Source organism: Polypterus senegalus, chromosome 17 (genome assembly GCF_016835505.1).
Source record: "Polypterus senegalus isolate Bchr_013 chromosome 17, ASM1683550v1, whole genome shotgun sequence".
NCBI classification, from domain to species: Eukaryota; Metazoa; Chordata; class Cladistia; order Polypteriformes; family Polypteridae; genus Polypterus; species Polypterus senegalus.
The window spans coordinates 62,202,341-62,227,123 of NC_053170.1; the positions used below are offsets into that span (position 1 = coordinate 62,202,341).

Below are 24,783 nucleotides of genomic sequence, written 5' to 3' on the forward strand. Positions count from 1 at the left end.
TACTAGTAATGACAAGTACACAAGCAAAATTCAAAATTAAAGAAGAATCCATCTGGAAGGATTAGGAGAGAGCAATTGTCTGTGATAACCACCTGCAAAACCATTCTTTTTAGGGGGTTGTCTTGCTGTTGCCTCTCCAGTGTACCTGTTGCCACTTTCATTTGCATCAAAGCAGGTGAAGTTGATTCACAATCACTAATTGGACAGATAATTTTCCTGAAGCTTAATTGACTTTTGTGTTAGACTGTGATAATTAAGTATTCCCTTAATTTTTCGAGCAGTGTACTTGTCTCATGTTATTGTATAGAACATTGTGGAAAATGTTGATTTTTTTCATATTGCATTCTGCATGCCAATACAGTTAAGGGATCAGTGTGAAAAGCATAAATACTGGTATTTCAGTTAAATTTAGCCAAAATAGTATTGTGTTATTCTTTTTTTTTTTTTTTAGGACAATAGTTCAGATTATCAGCAACACACAGATAACTTTGGAAAGGTAACCATTTTAATATTTTATTCATCATTTTCCCCCCATAATTTTGCAGCATTGTAAGTAAGTAAAGTAGTTAAAGCATTTAATGGTGCCCCCAAAATTAAGTATCCATTAACGTGTCTACCGAAAATATTTTCCTAACCTGTGTATTAATATGCAATTGTCAAAATGACCTGCTACACTAACACCCTTCATGCTGACCATTTTTACCTTCTACTTATGTCCAAGACCCAGGAACATTGTCTGATGGAGGTATTTTATTTGTAACTATAGAACTGTCTGTGATAATGCTGAAGTATGATGCAACACCAGTGAACAAGACCTCATGTAATCTCCTAGGTGTCAACCAACACAAATTCCTGGCCATTGGTAACCGCCTGTAAATTGTTAATGGCCTCAGCATTGCTCTGTTGAGCATCATTTTTTACAGCCTATAGGCAGATGATTAAGGGTATGCTCTTGGTAAACTGACAGAAACTTAGCATTCCATTAGATCTGTTGCCTCTTGTAAAGTTACCCTTCTGTCAAAGGGCAAATATATAAAGGGTCCCTTTACATTACCTAGAGGGTTTTGCATATCGCAGTCAGTCAATCTGGAGACTATAATGGTTGACTGACACAGGGGTTGGGGACATAACTGCATGTAGATTAACATATTCAAGTAAGAATTGCACTGTACTCTGTACATGTGAATAAATTAACCTAGACATCTATAATCTTTAAGTGTCAAAATTAAAAAGGAAAGGTTCATGGGCTCCAATTTTTGCTTTGCCATTTTCCATACAGCATGATAGTTCAGAGTACAGTATTTGAAACTGTTAAAAAATGTTTTAATTTTAGAGGATTGGTATACTGGCATAGCTCCAGAGATCCAGATTTCATTTCTGGCTCGGATACTGTGTAGAGTTTGATCTATCTCCTTATAGTGTTTCCAGTTTCCTCCAATTTTCCAAAGATTTGCGTGTTACATTTATTAACACTTTATTTGTGAGTGCATCAGATATCCTATACAGCTTTGGCACCTACGCTATGCATGGGGCTGATGAGATTGACTCTTGTTCCTTGTTAAAAGAAAAAAAAAGTAGGTTTAGAAACCTAATAGATGTTTTGTGGAGTTTTTCTTCAAAATTGGTTGTTTTCTGTATTGTAATTTTTGTCACTGCTAATGACATAAAGTCTGCAGTACTATTTGCTAATATAAGAACTTTGTCTATTCTCCCCTGTACTTAATACTGAAAGTACTGAAATACACAGTCAAATTTACCTTTCTAATTTTACAGGGTCCAAAAGGTCATAGCCCCTGGACTGGAGTCTCCCAATTCTTGCAGACATCTCAGAAAATAATACAGTTTGCTTCGGGAAAGGAGCCTCAGCCTGGAGACACCATTATTTATGTGGCTGGAGCTTTTGATCTGTTCCGTATCCTTTTGTTTTCAATTACTTATTTTTTTAAACTATGCTTTTGGGGAGAATAGATAGAAACACCAAAGCTATTTAATGTATTAAGGTATATTTTTAACAGAAATGGCAAAGTCTTAAACACACTTGAATGATATTTTATTTAGTATATGCAGTATATGGTTGAAGTGCTGTGTGATCATGTGATCAATTTAAATCTATACTTAGTAATGTAATTAGTTCATTTTAGAATTTAGAAGCCGCAGTAAATTTAAAAGAATCCTTCAGTGGATGAGCAAAAAAGTGGTTTATAATTTGTAATGCTCATATAACTGTAACTGTTCGACGTAAAATCGTTTATCACACATTTTTTGAATTTTTTGAGTGATTTCCAAGAAAGGAATCTAGCAGACTACCATTATATAAAAAGGTAACAGGGCTGATTCTAGTAAGTATAGATCAGATAGTTTAACTTCTATTGTGCACAAAATAACAGAAACAGTTGTTAAAGAAAAATAAACTTGCAACACATATTGAATACAGAAATGCCTAAGTAGACAACATAAATTTGGATGTGCAAGAGATTTATGAATAAACAACAAAGTCACGTGATTATGGGGAACATATTATAGTTTTATCTTAATTTTATTTTCCAAAGAGTTTTTAAATTATATAAATGATTTAGAGAGGAATGTTATGAATACTCTAGTTAAGTTTGCAGGTAACACTAAAGTAGGACGAGTTAGTACATGCTCTGCAATCAACAAAATCATGACTGGTGCTTTTGGGCAAAATTCAGAGTTGTGTAGATGTAAAATTTCATGGAAGTAATTCTGTGTTTTTTCTGAAAGAAAGTAAACATTTCAGTTGTAGTGGTCATGTGTGGTATAGCAGGTTCAGTGGCTTAGAAAAAGGGCTGTTTTAATAAATAAGTAAATAATTGGCCAGCTTACTCTTCATGGGTTTGCAAGCTCATGTAGCTGCTGGAGGTTGATGCAGTAAGTGTGCGGTCTGTCTCAGTTGCTTCATCAGCTTATTGCTGTGCATGATTGAGATGCTGCGCCCACAGAAGCATATAAGAAAGAGCCAGCAGAAGCATAAAGGGGAAGAATATGAAATATGGAGAGACAGAGAAACAACTACCAGAAATAAAAAGAAAAAATTTGCAGATGAGAGCGAGAAGGGCAGGAGCATGAGGGAGCCAGTGTGACAGAAAGGAAAAAAGCGTGGCCAGTGCTCAAGAGGGGGCTAAAGGTTGCTCCTGCTGAGCAGCTTGGGAACAGGAACAGCAACAATACTCCAAAGGTCTCCTCCTTGCAAGACCAGTGATGGTAGCGGAAGATGAAAGTGAGAAGGCTTGGCAGCACCCTATGGAATGTTAAGGGATCGGTGGCAGGGAGGCAAGCTGGTCTGAACGATGTCTGCGCCTGTTGATCAATGTCTCTCTGGGCTGCAAGATCCAAATAGGATAAGTTGGAGAGATGTCATTTGTAAAGGGAAGTACTGGGAACTGTGGTTTTTAGAGAGGAGACTCCTGCATGTTTTTTAACTCCGTTTTAAATTATATATTTATGGCTTGTTTGCAACCTCCCCTATCACCAGAACACTTTGTGGATTATTTATTTATTTATCAGCACATTTCGAGCAACTGCGCTTTTGAACACTGTTTGGTTTTGGACTGTTTTAAGTAAAAGCACTGGAGCACTTTTGCACCCGCCCCTTGCTTTGTGTTGTGTCCTCTTCTGCTAGGCTTATCCCTCAGGTACGTTATTATCAGTAGTGGGTGGAGGTGGGTTGAGGTGGGTTCCAGAGACTCCCGAATGCTACGCTGAGGGTGGAGCCAACCAATACCGTTACACACTGCCCACAACCAGAGATATTGTACATAAGAAATTAAGTGAAAGATATTATATTACAAAACATTTTGTTTCAAACACATGACAAAGGAGTCTATTGTTGAATTATAAACGATACTTGTGGGGCTACAGTAGTATATTGTGTGCAGTTTTGGCATCCTTATTACAACAAAGACTTACCAGTGCTAGAGTAAGTCCCAAGATATGAGATACTAGACTGATTCTGATTCAGGCATAAAATAATATAAAATATTTAAAGATTTCTTTAATCTAAAATACTGTACTTTACACCAAGAGGTCACAAGTTGGAAGTGTTGAGAATTGTGAAGGGAATTCATACTGTAAATGCCAGCAGTTAATTTAAAGTAAAGTCTTCATTTCTGAAACATGGTGGTATAGATGGTAGTTGGGTTAGGGTTAATTTCATATTAACATTAAACTGTATTTTTTTTACTTAATATACTTAATAATTTAGAAAATGGATGAAGTTCTTTGTGTTGCTGTATAATTCATTAACATCAGTGGTTATTTATAATGTATTGCTTTCTATTGTCTTTTTAGTTGATAAGGTTTTATTTTGCCAACCTCAACCAGACTAATGTCATCTATCCTTAATTGGCTTGTTAATAGATATTGGTCATGTTGATTTCCTGGAAAATGTTTCTAAGCTTTCTGAAAGACCCTACGTTATTGTTGGCCTTCATTTTGATCAGGTAAATCTTTTTTTTTTTAGAAAAGCTCATGATGTTATAGTATAGCACCCTTCAGTATTTTGTGTAACATAATTGTTTAAATATACAATACACACTTAATATTGAAGTTGGAATGAAGATCTCATCATTGACTAATTCATTATAGCTCTTGAAGTGACTGAATCATTTGTACATTATAAAAATTACATTAAAAATGACTACTACAGTAAAACATTTTTCAGAATTGATTTAAATCTAGAAATTATGTTTCCTAATCACTTCCGTGGCAATCTGTGTGGCTATTCTCTCTAAATCTACATATTTCTGCATAACAGAAAAACACCTTTACCAAGTACACAGTTCACACATATGAAACTGGATTTCAACATAGTTCATAGAAAATAAAATCTTAGTGAATTTATTTCAAAAGGCTGTATTTAATAGGATTTGTTAGCAGTTTATTGACTTCATCTCAGTTATTGGCGCAAATTATACAATTCTAAATGTTCTCTGATATGTTATGCCCCTAATTTTTAACAAAAGCATTCCCTAATGTTTCCCAAACAGGTTTGATAGACACCCTGGTAACCAGCTTGTTATTCCCTTGTAGGAAGTGAATCGTTACAAAGGAAAGAACTATCCTATTATGAATATCCATGAGCGGACACTTAGTGTGCTGGCTTGCAGGGTGAGTGCAGTGTCCACAGTTCACATTTATTTGCTAAATGGCATTAGTTTTATCCATTTTAACTGGTTTCAGTGGCATTCAACAGAAAAAAAAATATGGATTTTGTAAGTGCTGACAGTCATTCTGCTGTACATTAGTGCTGGGAGGTCTACTGGTTCATACTGAAAAATGTTTTTTATTTTTGTTATGATATGGATTTTTCTTATACCGCAACACCGGTTTAAATAGCCTAAATAACGTTTGGAACGAGGCGCAGCGGGAAACTGTTTAAGGAGGGATCTTTTTCACTGCTACACCACTAAGCACGCATGCAACAGAGTACATGCATTAGTGGAGGTATTGAGCGGTGACATTGGACAGAGAACATTCCAAAACTGAAGGAGGAGCAGACGATAAAAGTTGAATATGATGACACAGAAGTACTTTTGCCAAAAAAAGGAGCCGTGTCTGTTGTCTGGAGATACTTTGGTTTTAAAAGGTTGGATGTGGACAAAATAACTATTTACTAAAAATGCTGTCGAGCTAAAGTTTTCACTGGAGGTGGTAACACGAGCAATTTGCTGCACCACCTTAGCTGCAAACATACTTTGGAGTACCATAAATGTATGGAACTAAGATTGGCACTCTCCATTTCCTCAGGTAAAACTGAAAAAGCTAGAGGACACTCGAGTCTGATGTCACTTGTAGACGCTTTTGCTAGAGGTACTGCCTACGACAAAAAAAAGCAAGCAGTGGATCAAGATAACCAACACCGTTAAATCCATATAGCTAACATGTTAGTGGACAGAAATTGTTAACATTAACAGAAAGTGTAGTTGGGTTACAAAAAATATTTACTATTTATTCTTTTTCTAAGACATGTTCAGTACAATACAACTTTTGACAAGCACCTTTGGATATTTTGCTAAGTCTAAATCCCTCTTTGGATGGTTGAAAATATGTTGTCTGAATTATAGTTTAAATTATTTGCAAAATTTGTTCAGTAAAAAGGTTCTATATTTTGACTGCAACTGTCATGCAATGTGATTCCTTCTCTTCATTAGTGCCACCCCTTGAAAACTATCAATTTATGGCACCATGCAAACCTGTATTAATACTTGTGGGCACATAAAAATGTTTTTTTTTGTACAATGTACAATTCTCATGACAGTGGAACAGGTTATTCTTAGCCAGTCTACTGCAGTAATTACAGTGGAAAATGTGGTTAACATCCACTTGTGCATGGGAAAAAATACCGTCAAATACCATGAAACCGGTATAATTTTGAAAAATACCTTGATATTAAATTTTGGTCATACTGCCCAGCACTACTGTACATCACCTCTCTCTTCTTTGTAATTCGTGTCTTGGTCTATTTTGCAATTGATGAAACAGTGAACAATTAAATGCCATATTAGTTTTATGGCACCTTCATTGCAGCATGCAGAATTGCATATTGACAGATCAACTGCATTCTTCATTCCCTTACCTATCTCTGATTGTTTATACTGCAAGGAGTATAATAATCCCTTAAAATAGTGAAAATCCCCAAAAAGCTTCAAGTATTCTCTTCTGGTCTGAAAAAGAACATCCAGTGTACAATCTTAACTTGACATCCCCCTGAGTGTGAATAAAATGTTTCATGTGTTAGGATTAAGGCGTAGAGGGCAAAACACATTATTGGAAAAAATTGTACAGTTGTGCTTAATATGATAGGTACCAAGACTGATTCAATGTTTAACTAAACTGCATATAACAGTTTATTCTTTTTCATTGTAGTATGTATCTGAAGTTGTCATTGGAGCACCTTATGCAGTTACTTCTGATCTACTTGACCACTTTAAGGTAAACCCCAAAGCTAAGATTCATGTAAGAAGCAGGAACTGCTTTGTTAATACTGCTTTTATAATTTATAATTTAAACTTTATGCAGTCCATTTGGCTTCCCAACACATGTATAATAGTATTATATTCATTTTTTGGAGCACTTGTAGACACTATTGCATATGTACTTTATTAGAAGATTATCTATTTATGTTTTTAAAAATTCATAGAATTCAACAATATTTAGTACTGTAGTGTTGCTTTAGTCATAATAATGCTTCAATAGTCTGCAGACTTGTATTTCTATTAATCTAAACCAGCCTTCTTTAGTCTAATTATGTCACTTTGTAACTCATATATGTTGAGTTTAGTTAAATGGGAGGTAACCTGTCCATCTTATGGAATTGCAGTTGTTTATTGATATGCTGTTGCTCTGAAAGTATTTATAATAGTATGTGTGATTTCATCTATCTATCTGCTTTCTAAACCTGCTTATCCAGGGCAGGGCAGGGCTGTGGGAAAACTTGAGTTTATCACAGCAAGCATTGGGCACAAAGAAGGAACAATCCCTGGATAAGGAACAATCCCTGGATAAGGAATGAGCCCAACACAGGTTAAACACACAGAACAGGGGCCAGATTACCATCAGCAGTCCACCTAACACTCATGATTTTAGTCTCTGACAGAAAACTGGAGCACCTGGAAGTCTCTCGGTATGGGTAAAACGTGCACATTCCACTTGGGTATCATTTGGGCTTTGAGTCCTGGTATCCTTATTGTGAAACGGCAGAAAAGATAAATGGGTTTTTAATTTACTGAAAATTGAGTTGATCAACAATACATGCAAACCCAGCTAACGGCTAGTTTTGACTATACTTCAAACGGACTGCAAACTTGGCAGGAATAGCAAAGAAGACCCAAATGTACTTAATGCCTGCAACACCAGAAAAAATAAGTCCTAAACATATGCTGTGATCGTGAAGGCCTAAGAAGCTCAGTTTCACTGTACCGCAAGAGTTGTTTGTCCAAAGGAAGGAGGAGGCGACATGCTGGTGCAAGAGTAAAAGCAAAGTGAAAACATTTTAGAACTGTTCTGTTGAACATTGTAGTGGGCAATGTTCAATTGATGTCAAATAAGGTAGATGAACTGTAGCTCTTAACAATGAAGAATGAATGTGTTAAGAACACATTGCATTAGTGTTTAGGAAAGCAAGGGTTATTGTCACCTTCAAAAATGAAATACGATGTACGTACAGTGCAGCCAATAATTATTTGCACACTGTGGTCAAAAGTGAAAATGAAATTGAGGATATTTAGGAACCTGCGGCGGTCTGGCGCCCTGCCCGGGGTTTGTTTCCTGCCTTGTGCCCTGTGTTGGCTAGTATTGGCTCCAGCAGACCCTCGTGACCCTGTAGTTCGGATATAGCAGGGTGGATAATGAATGGATGGATGGATATTTAGGAACAAAATGTAAAAACTATCTAAAATGTTGCAATTACTTTTATGTTATGTAAAGAAACAAGAACAACTTCTATCTGGAAGTTTATTGCATTCAAACGTTTATTTGTACACCTGGCCACTGGAGTTTTCTCAAAGTCCTGCTCAGTATTTTGTAGGCTCTTCTTTGCCAGCAATAATAGCATGCAGCCTCCTGGGCATGCTTTTAACAAGGGTGTTGCAAATGGCTGGGTCAAGGCTCTCCCATGTCCCCAGCAGCATGTCTTTCAAATTCATTTGTTTGTTCTTTATACTAATACATGGCTTCTTACAAAAGACCCTTCCATGCAGCCCATGTTAGTTGAGCCTTTCACTTATTGTTTGTGTGCAAACCTGAATTCCTGTATCCTCCTTGACTTGCTTTACAATTTGTGGAGCGGACAACTTTTGGTTTTTCATGGCAAACTCTTTGATGCACTTCTCTGTTCTGGTACTGGTCTTTCTTTTTTCCTTATTTCCTCCAGACTAACAATTTCACTGGACTTCTTGAATTTCTGAATTATGTAGTGCATGGTAGTGTGTCTCATATCAGGTCTGGAAGCAATTTTCTTGAACAGAAAGACTCTATTGTGTAATTTTATGACTCCCTTAATTAATTGGATAATTCAGCAGTTTTAGCCATGTTGGGAAAATCAACTAAGCCTGTAAATGCATTTATGGAGAATGATCACCAAGGCTACTTGTAGATACTAAGGACATCCAACTACCTGCCTATGTGGAACATCTGTTGTTATGTATTGTGTTAAACTATCTCCGTTATCACTGGGAACTCCTCCCATTGTGACATATATGCTCAACTCTATGAATGGCCAGATGTACAAATAATGGTTTGAAGGCAATAAATTACATAATTTGAAAACACTTCCAGATTATGTTTTGAATAACAGTTTTTCTTGTTTCTTTACATAACACACAACTAATTGTAACATTTTAGAACAAGATTGTTCTTCAGTATCCTCAATTTCATTTCCATTGTTGACCATTTTTTTCACAATGTACAAATATTTTTTTCTGCACTGTATCTGTACCCCTTAATTATTTAGTACTGTAGTTCTGTCCAGTTTATTTAATTGTTAAGCCTTTAAACCATACAGTATATGGACCAGAGGGAACATTTAACAGGGAGACAGAAACATTTTTTTGTTTAATATGTGAGTAAGGTATAGGGTAAACTTCATATGCCTATCACATCAAAAAGTGTTTCATACATAACAGAAACACTGATTCTGAATGAAGTAAAAACCTGGGTATTACCACATTTATCTTAGTAAATAAGAAATATGCAGTATGACCAACTTTTTACATGTTATTTCTACCTGTTACTTTCTCCTGTACAAACTGCAGCTTAGAGGTGACTTGTATTTAATCTCTGACTTTAAGTCACTTTTAGTGTAGGAAGGAAGTGGAAGTTGTAAAGTGGCTCGTAACAGTATATTTATATGGATCGATAGATATACAGTTTATAATAGAAGGATGATTAAAATATTTAAAGCCCGGCCAATTAAAAGAAACATCAGTAGAGACGAGATTTATTTTTAAAATACAAGCCACATGAACAGTATTTTCTTTAAAATTTCTCCAAGTCTGAATTCATTAGTTTAAAATCCTCCTTGGAAAATAGAACGCAGTGATGCTTCATTTCAGGAAGCAAAATTCTGATCATCCAACATGGACAGACCTTCCTCAAGTTTAATAGATTCAACTTGCCTTTTACTAATACTGCTTGTCTGCTATCTTATGCACCATCACCATTTGATTCTCAGTTATGATTTGCTCTACAGTTGTCAATGTCATAGGCTGGCCAGATTTTGGGCCCTGTTCGGTAAATGTCCTACCATGATGAAATCCTGCAGCATATGAATATGAGATATAAGGTGTACTTGTTGTGATGCACAGTATTAAGGAGATAATTAATCTCAGAAGGTGTATCTGTTCTCTAGTATTTAGAGCTATCTTACACACTTTAAATGGTTGATTCTCATTATATTTTTTTCTGAGCTACAGCAAAATGTACAGTAATCCCTCCTTGATCGCGGGGATTGCGTTCCAGAACCCCCCATGATAGGTGAAAATCCGCGAAGTAGAAACCATATGTTTGTATGGTTATTTTTATATATTTTAAGTCTTTAGAAACTCTCACACACTATTTATAAATATTCTCAGCACAGTTATACAGTAAACCCTTGTTTATCGCGGTTAATCCGCTCCAGACAGATAAATGAATTTCCACGAAGTAGTATTCTTTATTTATAAATCTAATATTTTCACAGTTGGAGCATAGAAAACCTGTTTCCGACCTTCTAAATACGTTTTTTAACATTATTGGAGCCCTCTAGACATGAAATAACACCCTTTAATCAAAAGTTTAAACTGTGCTCCATGACAAGACAGACATTCACAATTAAAAGAATGCAAACATATCTTCCTCTTCAAAGGAGTGCCGTCAGGAGCAGAGAATGTCAGAGAGAGAGAGAAATGTAAACAATCAAAAATCAATAGGTCTGTTGGGCTTTTAAGAATACGAAGCACCCGCGATAAAGCGGCCACAATGAAGGGATCAATGTGAAGGTAGTCTTTCAGCATTTTTTTACAGGAGCATCCGTATCTTCTAAGCAAACAGCCTTAATGCAAACAGCCCCTCTGCTCACACCCCCTCCGTCAGGAGCAGAGAATGTCAGAGAGAGTGAGAGAGACAAAAGTAAACAATCAAAAATCAATACGAGCTGTTAGAGCTTTGAAGTGTGCGAAGCACCACGCGGGAAGCATATCGTATATCATTGAGGAGTTTTATTTAATACGTAATACGTGCTCTGATAGGGTAGCTTCTCAGCCATCTGCCAATAGCGTCCCTTGTATGAAATCAACTGGGCAAACAAACTGAGGAAGCGTGTACCATAAATTAAAAGACCCTTTGTCTGCAGAAATCCACGAACCAGCGAAAAATCCGAGATATATATTTAGATATGCTTACATTTAAAATTTGTGATGGAGTGAAGCCGCGAAAGTCGAAGCGCGATATAGCGTGGGATCACTGTACTTTGAAACGCATGCTCGCCTTCACAAGTGCACACCATATACATGCTTACCACATGGGTAAACATGGTAATTGATTTGTTTCCACCCATTTTTAATTTTTTGTTAGTTTTTCAGTATGCAATTTTAATTTCAGTTTAGTTTTGTTTTTCACGTTGCTTATAGTTTTATTTTTATTTTATTTAATAATAAAAACACCCTCTTCTACACGGTGGTGTGCTGGGGAGACAGCATAAAGAAGAAAGATGTCTCACGCCTGGACAAACTTGTTAAGAAGGCAGGCTCTATTGTAGGAATAAAGTTGGACAGTTTAACATCTGTAGCAGAGCGACGGGCACTAAGTAAACTCCTGTCAATCATGAAGAATCCACTGCATCCACTGAACAGTGTCATCTCCAGACAGAGGAGTAGCTTCAGTGACATACGTTTGTCACTGTCTTGCTCCACTGACAGACTGAGGAGATCGTTCCTCCCCCACACTATGCGACTCTTCAGTTCCACCCGGGGGAGTAAATGCTAACATTATTCAATGTTATTGTCTGTTTTTACATGGATTTTTATTAATCCTTAATTTAATATTGTTTTTTTGTATCAGTATACTGCTGCTGGATTATGTGAATTTCCCCTTGGGATTAATAAAGTATCTATCTATCTATCTATCTAATCTATCTATCTAAAATACTAAATTCAATACTAAAAGAAGGCTCTCATATAAGAAAAATGTTTTTGTTTAATGTAGCCTTACAAACTTATGACAAGACAAATATTGTGCCTGGGCGGTATAAAGGAAATGCAGTTTCACACAATATAATTGGTGAAATGCATATTAGTTTTGAAGTTTTAAGCCTGAACACTATTTGAAGAAGAGAAGTTTAGGCATGAAAATATTCAGTCCAGCATAGGCTGTCAATTCCTATTCACCTAACTTTTGTAAATTATATTTTAGGTTGCCCAAGTACTGCTATCAGTTGTGCTGTCTCAATAGGCGTGTGCGATATACATCGTTTATGATTATATCTTAATTGCTGTTTTAACGGTGTGCGAGATTAAATTATCAAGTATGTAACACGCTTTGCAATAAAAAAAGAAACACAGAGTGCATTAACTAATGAAACAGTATTGACCACTGTGCGTGCGTAAAAGCGAGTTGCTTAGGCGTGCACGTCCAGCAAGCCGCAAGTTAGCGTCGCTCCGTACCTCAAAATGAGTGAACAAACAGAGTCAGAGTCAGAATTAATTGCCAGATGTGGTTCATTCTAATCGCATTGCAGTGGTTTGGTTTTGAAAAGACTGATGTTGCTCAAAAGACGGCAATCTTCAAACTATGTGGTAAATCGGTTGTTGTTAAAGACCGTTCGACAACTAACTTGTTTCACCATTTGTTAACTAACCACCACAAAGAATACGAAAAGCTTAAGGAGTCAACTGTCCAGCACGAGTCTAAAGTAACCAAGGTACAAGCACAAAAACACACTCAGCAAACTTTAGCGGACTCATTCTGCAAAAAAAGTGCCTTACGACAAGAAAAGCAACAGATGGCATTACATAACAAATGTCGTCATCAATTACATTGCAAAAGATATGGTGCCAATTCAAGTGGTTGAGAGAGATATTTTTAAACAACTTTTGAATACTTTAGACGCAAGGTACACACTGCCTTGCCGAAAATATTTCAGTCAAACAGCTCTGCATAAGTTGTATGATTCGTGTCACCAAACTCTGACGCATAAACTGCAAACGGTTTCCCATTTTACCACAACAACGGATTTATGGTCAAGCTGAACATCCGAGCCATACCTCTCCCTGACGGTGCATTTCATTGACGAAAACTGGCAACTGCAAAGCTTCTGTTTGCAAACATCCTACTTCCCACAAGATCACATCATTGCACAAGGTCTGAAAGATGCGCTGGCATCTTGGTCACTGCGATAAGACCGCATGGTCTGCATGACAACAGGCAGCAGGGCTAACGTTGTCAGTGCACTACGGATTAATAACTGGAAAAGGCTACCTTGTTTTGGGCATAGGCTTCATATTGCGATTGGTGAGTAATTTGGGGTTCCACTATAAAATGCAGTTTAGGTTAAATTGATCTTATTTATTATGACGTTTAAAAATACAAAAAGACCTGATAAGTAAAGCTATAGATGACAAAAATATAATTCAATATAATTTCAAATAATACATTACATTATCTTGGAATTATCGTTATCGTCAAAGTCTCAGAAAATTTCGAGATATTTTTTTTTTTTCCAATATCGCACACCCCTATGTCTCAAGCATATTGCATATATCTGTAGTTCTCTATGTGAAGACATAGTTTTATGGTTAATGTGAAGTTTACCTTTAATCTGCTTCCATCAGTGTTTTGTAAGAGATGGGCTCCTATTACAGTAGCAGTTGGCATACACTGTTCTAATTTTCTTCATGATTTAAAATTTGACTGCACTGTTGTGGTTTGCATGGTTTCTTTAATAATATTTAGATAGCATGATTTGCCTATTTTTTGCTATGTAGTATTACAATATGGGCATTACCTTCTCCTTCAGATTGACCTAGTTTGCCATGGAAGAACTGAAGTTATTCCCGATAAAGATAATTCAGATCCATATGAGGTAATTTGTTTTAAGATATATGCATATTCATTGTTCACTTTCAGCATGTCAAATGTGAAGTACAGAATCTTTGTAATGTGAAAATGAACACTGAGTTTAAAATACATGTCTTATTAAACATTTTCTGTTTTAATATGTTAATTACAGTATGTAAATGCGACTGCATTACAAATAAAGCTCCTTCCACTCATGTTTTACTTGTTCTTTTGCTTTATATGCAGGAGCCAAAAAAAAGGGGTATCTTCCGAAATGTGAACAGCGGAAACAGCTTAACAACAGATGATATTGTGCAGAGAATAATCAAAAACAGGTACAAGGTTTCTTTAGGGACATCACACACACTCTGACCAAGCATCAGATAAAGTGTTTGCTTTATTATTTTGTGTCAGTATTGAATTATACAGTTTCTTAATAATATTGTTTACTTTTACCATGATAAAAGTACATGACAGGCCAAGAAGAATCTCATATTTTACAGGTTCAGGAGAAAAACATAGTTAGATATGAAGAAAAGGGTCAGAACCAAGAAGTCAGAAATGTCCAGCACCAAAAAAAACGCTATCAAGAGTTGGAAGTCAACACTGCACCAAATATAAGCAGCCGACAAAAGTTGCTTTCCCAGTATCCACAATCTTGGATCTTGCAGTCAGTTTTAGGTTGGCTTTTATACCATCAAATGGATGATGCATGTTGCATGAGATCTGAGACCATACCCCTAGTAACTGCCTGTTGAGTCTAGACAATTAACCTGCAAAATGGCAGCCCCAAAATAAAAACAAAATACTCTCTAGATAACCACAAAAACTAAATGAAAATAAAAAATTACATAGTCATGTCATGTCATTTTCTAACCAACTTAATCCAGACCATGATCATGGAGAGTGTTAGAGATTATCCTAACTAGCACTGGATGCAAGTCAGGAACAATCCTTGGACATGGCGCCATTTCATCACAGGGTGAACACACACTTGGACCAATTTAGCAATTTAGCCAATTCACCATAACCTCTATGGGAGGAGCACCAAGAGGAAACACATGCAGACAAAGGAAAACATCCAAACTCCAGGTTGCGAACCCTGGTCTCTTTACTATGAGGCAGCAGTGCTACCATTGCACCTCCATGCTGCCCATTATGACATACTGAATCTAGAAACCAGAAAAATATAATTCGCTTCTCCATGTAACAGTACCCCCAAAATCACTTTTAAAAACGAAGAAAAATGTATGCACATACAAAGGCTCGTAATGTGCATACACAACTTACCATGCAAACATCAAGATTTATAAATAAAAACTGGATGGGAGAAGAGGTGTATATTTACGACAACTCTGACCCCTGCATTCACAAAATTTCAGAGAAACTGGGAAATGACAGACCCTTCAAGTAGTGAAATGCAGTCAAACCTGGTAAACCTAACTCGCATACATGGTAATGCATATCACTGACTCATTATTAGAATGTGTGGTAACTTGACAGACATCATATTAAAGCTAAAATGTAATGAGCTTTATATGTATGCGACTGCATATCAACGAGGTTAACTAGCATAGTTCATTCATGGTTGTTTCGGAGTGGAACCGGGTGTGGTTAGAGCTGCGTTCACAAATGCACATTTACAAGATGATTGTGTGATTTATAAATGGTAAATTACATAGAAAAATTCTCATACCATGTTTTATAAATCTGAATTTATTTATTTATTTATTTTTTTTTTACTCTACACATTTTCCTGTTTTTTGGCGTTCGGATATTTTCAAGGTTGAAATCATACAGTTTTATAAATTAGGTTGAATCCTCGTCCAGGCACTCTCTGTATGAAGTTTCCATATTTTCCTCATATCTGCATTGGTTGTTCTTTCTCTCCAAAAGACATGAATGTCAGGTAATTTGGCTGCTGTACTACTATTGGTCCAGTATACAATGAACTTGGGCCTCATCAGTACTTGCTTTACACCTTGCACCCAGTGCTACTAGGATAAGCAAAAACTCACAACCACTATGTACTAGATAAGTGGATTAGACATGAATGGATAGATGGATGGATGGATAAATGTTAATATTAAATATGTACTGTAAAGATAATATTTAAATTTTATGATTCAGACCTCTAAATTATAGTACAGTATAATAATCGTGATGTAAAAAAAATCAACACACATCTTTGGGTGATGTTATGGTAAGTAGATTTTAGTTTGTTAAAGAAATGTGTCTTAAATGAATTTCATTTTTTTCCTCAGTTTTCTATAATATATATATCTACAGTCAGTAATGACAAGTCCATCCGTCCATCCATTTTCCAACCCGCTGAATCCGAACACAGGGTCACGGGGGTCTGCTGGAGCCAATCCCAGCCAACACAGGGCACAAGGCAGGAACCAATCCTGGGCAGGGTGCCAACCCACCGCAGGACACACACAAACACTCCCACACACCAAGCACACACTAGGGCCAATTCAGAATCGCCAATCCACCTAACCTGCATGTCTTTGGACTGTGGGAGGAAACCGGAGCACCCGGAGGAAACCCACGCAGACACGGGGAGAACATGCAAACTCCACGCAGGGAGGACTCAGGAAGCAAACCCAGGTCTCCTAACTGCGAGGCAGCAGCGCTACCACTGCGCCACCGTGCCGCCCGTAATGACAAGTCCATTTTCAAATTCAATACTGTCTTACACTTGTTAGCCTTGATTGATTGGCTGTTCACCTTTCAAAATATTTAGCTTTGGTTATGTAGAGATTCCTATAATATAGTGCAAAAAGTGTTAAGATTTTCCTGAAAAGCTAGAAGGTTACTGAAGTTCAGTTTTGCAGTTCTCTCTTTAGCCACAAGCTATATTATATCAGTTAAACAATCTGTATACCATTTATTCAGATATGTACATTTTTTTTTAAATTAATTTTCATTATTATTTTCCAGGTTGCAGTTTGAAGCTCGAAACCAAAAGAAGGAAGCTAAAGAAATGGCTGTGATTCAGGCCATGAAAAAATATGAAGAGAAAGAGTTGAAGCTGCAAGACAGGAGAAATGTGGTGAATGAAGAACAAGAAAATTAAATAAGCTTAAAACTGAACAAATACTGAAAGCAGGCTGTTCCCTGCAAATATTTTGGTTTCTTCTTTTTACCTATGTGGCATTTTACAACTTTTCATCCTGGTTAAACCGAAAATCTTGCACTTGTTTGCATAAACTTATTGTTGAAAGCACATTCTCTCCTCAAGAAGGATTGATTTAAAGCCATGTGTTTGAAAATTCAGCACATATGTGTTGACCTTGTATCACTCCAGAACTAGGCTTCTTAAATTTTCCAGGGATACTTGTGTCAAGTGGCTTTCATTCCATCCCATTTCATAAGAGGAGACAAATTTCTGCCTGTAGTGGTACTTCATTTTAAATCAGTCAGTTGTTTGCTACTCTCTTTCTGGAGAGTCGTTATGGAAATAACATTTAAAATGAAAATGACAAAGGTGTTGTTTTCTATCCAATAGTACAGGAACCAAATTCATTTTCTATTGAATGATTATTTCCTTTTTTGGTATTTGCTTCCTAATTATTAAGTAGTTTCCTCTAAAAGTCACAAGTAATTTTTTCCAAAGGAAACACTAGGCATCGTGTGCTGTTAAATTACATTTAAACAAATGAGATCGTAATCCTTGATAAATGAGTTCTACAAAGCAGTTTTATTTTTGTTATGTACACCATGAAAACATTTTAGAAGTTCCTTTGTAATTTGAAAGAAACCCCACTGAAGATTGATACAAAAATGGCAATTCAAAAAAATAATACTGTGTATAATTTAACAAGGACTTTAATTAAGGCAGAATGGCATCTCTTTGTGTAAGGATCTGCACCATTACTGCCAGTAGGGATCCTACTCTTTTGGACCCTTGAGCCAGGCCCTTAACCTGAAAATTGCGCCAAGGGCACTATACAATGGTTGACCCTGCACTCTGACTCCCAAAGGTCATGCAAAATAAAATTTCCCCTTGGGGATTAACGAAGTATATCACAAAGTAGGTACTGTGTTCACGTGGGTGTCCCCTGGTACTAAGTTTGAAACGACTTATTTCCTTTGCATTGTAAGGGCCAGAATATACTTGATGTTACGCAGCTTGAACACTTGTGGACACTGCTTCCACGCAAGCAGTGTACTGACAAAACTTGTGCACGTGCATTATGTAATTCTGGAAGATTCCACCTGGTGGCAGAGTGAGAAATTATCGCTGTGAGAAAACAACATCTGGTTTCACTGTGTTGTGAGTTGAGAGACCACAGATGTTGAAGATAAAAATTTTTTGCATTCTGATGCTGTTGCAAAGGTGCAAAAAAAGATAGCAACAGTGACACAGAAGATGGTATTTGAAACCTTTAAATATATTGTGCCATTACGATGGGGAATTTGAAAAGCTTGGATTACCTATGTGAGAAATGGATGAAGAAACATACCATGAGTACTTCTCTATGTCAGCATTTAAGTTTGATGATTTGCTTCAACACATGAAACTGTTCAAACATTGAAGCACGCACATTGAGTCATGTTGATGGTGAGCAACGATGCTGATGTCATGTACCAAAACTTAAAAACACTGCCACACAAATTTTAATTGGAACTGCAAGTTGCACACAAGTCGCGTTAATTTCTGACGATGTGCTCAGAGAACACTTCAAAAAAGTGTTACAAACGCGTGGCAGCCATGATGCGTCTGTGGAAGCTTTCCGAGTGTCAAGTATATCCCAGGTAAAAACATGTTTTATAGAAACTGCTGCTTTCTTTAGCACAATTGCACAGTGACTAGCTCTGTAGTCTCGGAGCTTCAATGGTTTTAAATTCTTGCTCGGTCACACTGTTTCATTCCAGCTACTCAGTTTTTCCACTAACATCCCAACCACATGCAGGTTAGGGTTAATTGATTACTCTAAACTGGCCTGGTTTGAGTGAGGGCAGATGTATGCAAGAGTAAGATGAGCATCCTGTGCAGACTTCGCATTCTTTGTTGTCAATGTAGTCCTTGGAGTAACCCTGAATTTAGGTAAAATGGATCCAGAACATTGATGGGTTGAATTGATACTTGTGATATAATTCACACTCACTGCTGGACCTGCTTTTTGTCCAGTGTAGTGACTGAATCTGTAATCAAGCCCAAGAATCTTAACACTGTACGGGCACCAACTCCTGCTGTTATGCCTTCCTGCATCTGTAAGTAACATCAATTAGAAAGGAGTAAGGTACTAAGTGCAACTTGTTGTATGATTATATACAGCAGTGGTCTTTACCTGATTGGTATTATAAAAAGATTTGCTTTGCCCTCAGGCCTCTGAATGTTTGATAATGCTATAAAACACTACAGTGATTGTGAGAAGTTCATACATTTGTAGCTTTGGTTGATGGTAGATTCTACTTAATATTGAAGTGTTTAAGCCTGTATCTATAAAACCATAAAGATTCTGCATTTCTGCATTTAATTTTGGTTTGCTTTTTAAATCAAAGGTTATTTGCTAATCCATTCTAGATTTTACTTATTTATAAGACCTTATTTTTTTTACATTAAGTTATAACGTTCTATGTAAATGTGTAGTAATTTTAATGGTATTTTCCTGAGGAGATACTTCTGTAGTCTGTGGCAAATGCCCAAAGGTTGCTGAGTCATTGTGTGAAGCCTGGAATATTTTGGAATGTTCTGCTGATCAACATGATATAAGTTTTGAAATTTAAGATTTGTTCAGAATTATTCATTATATAGAAAGAAAAATGCTGTAATGTTAACAATGCAAAATTAAGAAAGAATGTCTTAATGGTGTTATATTTGGGCAGGCTGTTCTCAGGCTGCAGCATGTATAATCCAAATTTCACAAAATATAATGCAATTTATAATAGATTGTTTAACCCTACAGATGTCAGGAAAGCTGCGTTAACATCAATTTATGTTACTGCACCCCAGCACGTCCTTGTGTCCTCTTGGACTGCAGGTAACCTCTTTGTGAACGTAGTCACTTACAAATGTTTGCATTGGTAGCTAATGGAATGTTAAGTACTTATCAAACACTATTAGTCATCAGTTTAATTTCCTTGGATATCATCAAAATATGCACCATAGTACCCTTATGTTTTTTAAAGAGCCTGAAATTTTAACTTATTTATTTTTGTTTTGTAAATTGTAACTGTTTAATTTTTAAATAATAAGTGAATTGCTAGGAACTATCTAAGTATATGTACATTTCTGGCACTTTTTTCTGAATAAAACATCTTTATGTCATAACAAAATGCATAATTTAAAGCTTTTAAAGTATACAGTTGAATGTACAGTATATAAAATATATTTGAATAAAATCTAAAAACTATTATACAGTAATTTCTGCTTATTATTTTTGGAGTTATTTAACATTTGGCTGTGAGGCTTGTTCCTGATCAGCTTAACTGTCTCTTGGTCTTAATATCATAGCAAATACATGACCAACTGAGAGGTGAAACACTATTTGTAAAGAATTAAGACTGTCCCTAAAATAAATAGGACAGAATAAAATATGTTAACTTTTGTAGCATTTTTATTATGTATTAAATATTGTTTACTTTTGAAATGTGCGATAACAACTGACTATTTGTTGGAAATTTCTGCATGAAAGTATTTCTGCATTAGTGTGCAGCTTGTGGGTTCTAATGTGCTGCACTGAAGTAAAACCCAAAAGTCACAACGCATTTCGAAAAATGTGAGACCCCCAATTTATGGAACTTAATTTATTATTGCCTAGTATTTAGCATAGGCCAGCTTTGGGTGGTTATAGTTTGGTAGAATTAGCCCAGTTGATATATGTACAGTGTGTATGTCAAACTTAAGTTAAATGTAAAGGTGTGGCTCACTAGCTGGTCTTGTCGCATTAGAGAGTTTAGCTGTTATGCCCGAAATACATTGAAAATAACTCGGAAGCTGGCAAAACCAGAGAGCCTGCATTTTTGGTTTATTCAGATAACAAGTAGAGACAAATGCCACTTGTTTTACTTTCAGTTAGTGTTGCTGCACCTGCCCCCTTGGACAGGAAATGTTCTTAGCAGCCATTGCAACGGACGGTATAGCAGTTTGTATTCCTGAATGCTTGCTAACACCATGATTCTTTTGTTGATGTGTGTTTGGGACCATGTATTTCTAAAGGGGGTGAGGGGGCAAGAAAACTCATTAATTCCTAGATCTGCACTATCTGTTGTACATCTGCTTTGCTGGTAAGATATGATGTGAGCACAGACATACTGTCTCATTTTTATTGAACATGCTTATTGTGGGTTTGGTTCTGTCTAGTTTTCTGAATTTGACAATACTGTACATAAAAGTTAAATATGACTAACAAATTGTTGGTCATGTTCTTGTTATGTCATAACCTGACTTGATAAAACAAAAATAAAAAAAATGTGATTGGCCTGTTAATCTTTGCATTCTTGTCTTGTGGTTCATTTGTGTTTTTTTAATACTTTTAATAACAAATGGCTGTTTTGTGCTTTTCTGTGTGTTCTGTTTGCACCTAATTTGTAGTTCTGCCTTATGATGCTGGATGTTTCCAGAACATACATCAACTGTTGTCCCACTGATCTTGGAGTGAAGCAAACTGGCCAGCCACACATGCAGGAAGTTGTAACTAGTGAGGTGGTGTGTTTCTATGAAATGTTGAAGTGTTATAAATTGGTAAAGTGTACAACAAGGCTTCAGCTGGACTTGGAAGAGAGTTAGTTGTGTCTTGTCTTTTAATATCCTGGTACAGGTTGTAATTTGATGTCTATATTGTCTAAGGACATTCCACAAGTTGCTGAAAGAAGCACCTTGTACACAAAAAACAGGAGGGAATAACCTTTAAATGAAGTTTGGAGTAGACCCCAACAATACCCCATTCTGTGCTGAGCAAATTCATCATCTAGAATCAAGTGTGCCCTTTAGCTGGAAACATTCTCGGAGCGAAACCTGCATACAGCATATATTCTGTATGTAAACCAAATCCCTAGGGTACTGTAGGCAGTTCAAGACCTCCAACATGTCTGAGGATCAAAAAAGCAATCCCAGTGCTGGAATAGTTTGATAAATTGGCATGGCATACCATATAAAGTTATGATAAAGTGCGTACTTAGAAAGAAAAACTTTTGAAAATTTTCTTGTTCAAAAAAAACAAAAAAAACAAACTTGTTCTTACCACATATACAGTAAGGTCAGACAGATTGTGTTAACCATTAGCAAATCTTCAGGGGGCTCTGAAGATTTTCATTTAGTGCTCTCCCCTCATTACAACCTCATTTCTCCTTGGGACTTTTGAAAGGTACATTAATGTGTCAATTTTAAGTTGTACAAGCAGTATTATAGATGACAGTATCTTGAAGTTTTAGAATACAGTAATTCATTTTTTGCACACCCACCAACTCTGATTACAACAAAAATACCCAATGAAATTATTTAAAACACAATGTAGCCTGGATTTTAATTTGGCCCAACAGTACCCAATTTTGCCATCTTCAAACTAAGAGGCGATTGTCATTGTTTTTATTCATTTATTTTTTGAGCCCACTTTTCCATTATTGATTGATATTCAAAGAGGTGTAATTCTGGGAGGAGTCAGGGAGGGCGGCAGGCGCTTGCACGTGCGTTACATTTCATGTTGACCGGGATTTATATAGCGGAAGAGCATGGAAGTTGGAGTACAGATTTATGCATCTGGATTTTTTTGTGAGTGTGAGCATTTCTGTTTTTGTCCATATGCCACATTTTAGTGTGAATTCTACACACAGTGTTATGGATGAAGCCCCAGGACAGAGCACAGTATGGCGCACTCCGCGCTACTGCTTACCACACCAAGGAAAGATGTACTGTAAATGCAGAAGAATTAAAATGTTTGTAGATTGTTCATGTTCAAAAGGACTCACTGCCACAGTGCGAGAGCAGAGTGGGCCAACCTACATTGTATTCAGAAAGTGTCTGGACCCCTTCACTTGTTATATTGTAGATTTGTGCTGAAATCATTTATACTCATTTTTACCTTGTCAAGCAACACTTAACAGTTTCAGAATGACCAAGCCATAACAGGATTTTAGACATTTTTGCAAATGTAATAATAATAAAAAACTGAAATATCTCTTTGACACAAGTATTTAGAACCTTTACTCAGGACTTAGCTGACGGACCTTTGGCAACCATCACAGCCTGGAGTCCTCTTGAGTTTGATGTGACAAGCGGAGCAGACCTGAATTTGGGAATTTTCGACTTTTCTTTTCTGCAGATTCGTCAGGTTGGATGGAGACCTTGGGTGGAGAGTTATTTTCAGGTCTCCCCAGATATGTTCAACTGGGTTTAAGTCTGGGCTTTGGCTGGGCAACTCAAAGACATTCACAGAGTTGTCCCCAAGCCGCTCCTGTGTTATCTTTGCTTTGCACTTGGGGTCACTGTTGGTCTAATCTAGTGCTTCTCAATTATTTTCTGTCATGCCCCCCCCTAGGAAGAAGAAAACATCTCGCGCCCCCCGCGCGACTATTAATAGTATCATTTGTCTATAAAATTGTTATAAGTACAAGTATAAAAAAGCATGTTCCCCTAGGTCAAACGCGCCCCCCACTATTTGAGAAGCACTGGTCTAATCTGAGGTCCAGAGTGCTCGAAAGCAGATTTTCATTAAGGATATTTCTGTACTTTGTGCTATTCACCTTTCCCTCATCCCTGTCTAGTCTCCCAGCCCCTGGCATTGAAAAGCAACTCCACAGTATATTTCTGTCACCACCATGTTTCACCACTGGAATGGCACTGCACAGGTGATGAGCGGTGTCTGGTTTCCTCCAGCTTAGAATTGAGGCAGGACAGTTCATTCTTAGTTTCATCAAAGCAGAGAACCTTATTTCTCACTGTCAAAGTATTTTAGTTGTGTCTTTTACAGTGGGGAGGCTTTTGTCTGGCTAGTCTGACAGAAAGCCCAGCACAGCAGAGTGTTGCAGTGAGGGTTGTCCTTCTGGAAGTTCCTCCCATCCACACAAAGGTCCTGTGGAACTCGGGCAGAGTTATCATTGTGTACATGGTCACCTCTCCCACCAATTGCACAGTTTGGCCCAGTGGCCAGTTAGAGAATGAGTCATGGTTGTTCCAAATTTAATTTATGAGTTATGGGGGCCACCATGCTTCTTGGGAATATTCAGTGCTGATGTAGCCTCCTCCACATCTGTGCATGAACAAAATCCCATTTCTATGCTCAGCAGGTAATTATTTTGACCTCTTGGCTTTGTTTTAAGTCTGATAACAGGGCATTGGGGAAAGTATTCATTCCCCTTGGTGTTTGTCTTGTTTTGGGGGGTTAGCGCCATTTGGGTTACACAACATGTCTACCAAGGTGCAGAATATTTTTTATTGTGACACAAACAATAATTAAGACAGAAAAAAACAGAAATCTGAAGTGTGCATAGGTATTCACCCCAAGTCAATGCTTTGTAGAGTCACCTTTTGCTGCAATTACAGTTGCAAGTCTCTTGGTAATGTCTCTGTTAGCTTTTTAGCACATCTAGTCACTGGGATTGTCTCCCATTCTTCAAGGAAAAACTGTTCCAACTCCTGTACTTTAGTTGGTTTGCATTGGTGTACAGTAATTGTCAAGTCATGCCACAGATTGTCAATTGGATTGAAGCCTGGGCTTTGACTAAGCCATTCCAACACATTTAAATGGTTCCCTTTAAATCACTCCATTGTAGCTTTAGCAATAT

At 36.9% G+C, this 24,783-nt stretch overlaps 1 protein-coding gene across 1 annotated transcript in view; it reads left to right on the top strand.

Moving 5' to 3' along the window:
• The window catches only part of pcyt2 (phosphate cytidylyltransferase 2, ethanolamine), a 54,773-nt gene extending 33,277 nt beyond the window's left edge, over positions 1-21,496 (top strand). Inside the window, exons 6-13 of the mRNA XM_039739147.1 lie at positions 452-496; positions 1,774-1,912; positions 4,378-4,460; positions 5,050-5,127; positions 6,886-6,951; positions 14,009-14,074; positions 14,296-14,384; positions 16,996-21,496. Of these exons, the coding sequence (XP_039595081.1) occupies positions 452-496; positions 1,774-1,912; positions 4,378-4,460; positions 5,050-5,127; positions 6,886-6,951; positions 14,009-14,074; positions 14,296-14,384; positions 16,996-17,131 (702 nt within the window). The 3' untranslated portion in view covers positions 17,132-21,496. The remainder of the gene's footprint in view (positions 1-451; positions 497-1,773; positions 1,913-4,377; positions 4,461-5,049; positions 5,128-6,885; positions 6,952-14,008; positions 14,075-14,295; positions 14,385-16,995) is intronic.
• Positions 21,497-24,783: the final 3,287 nt, after the last annotated feature.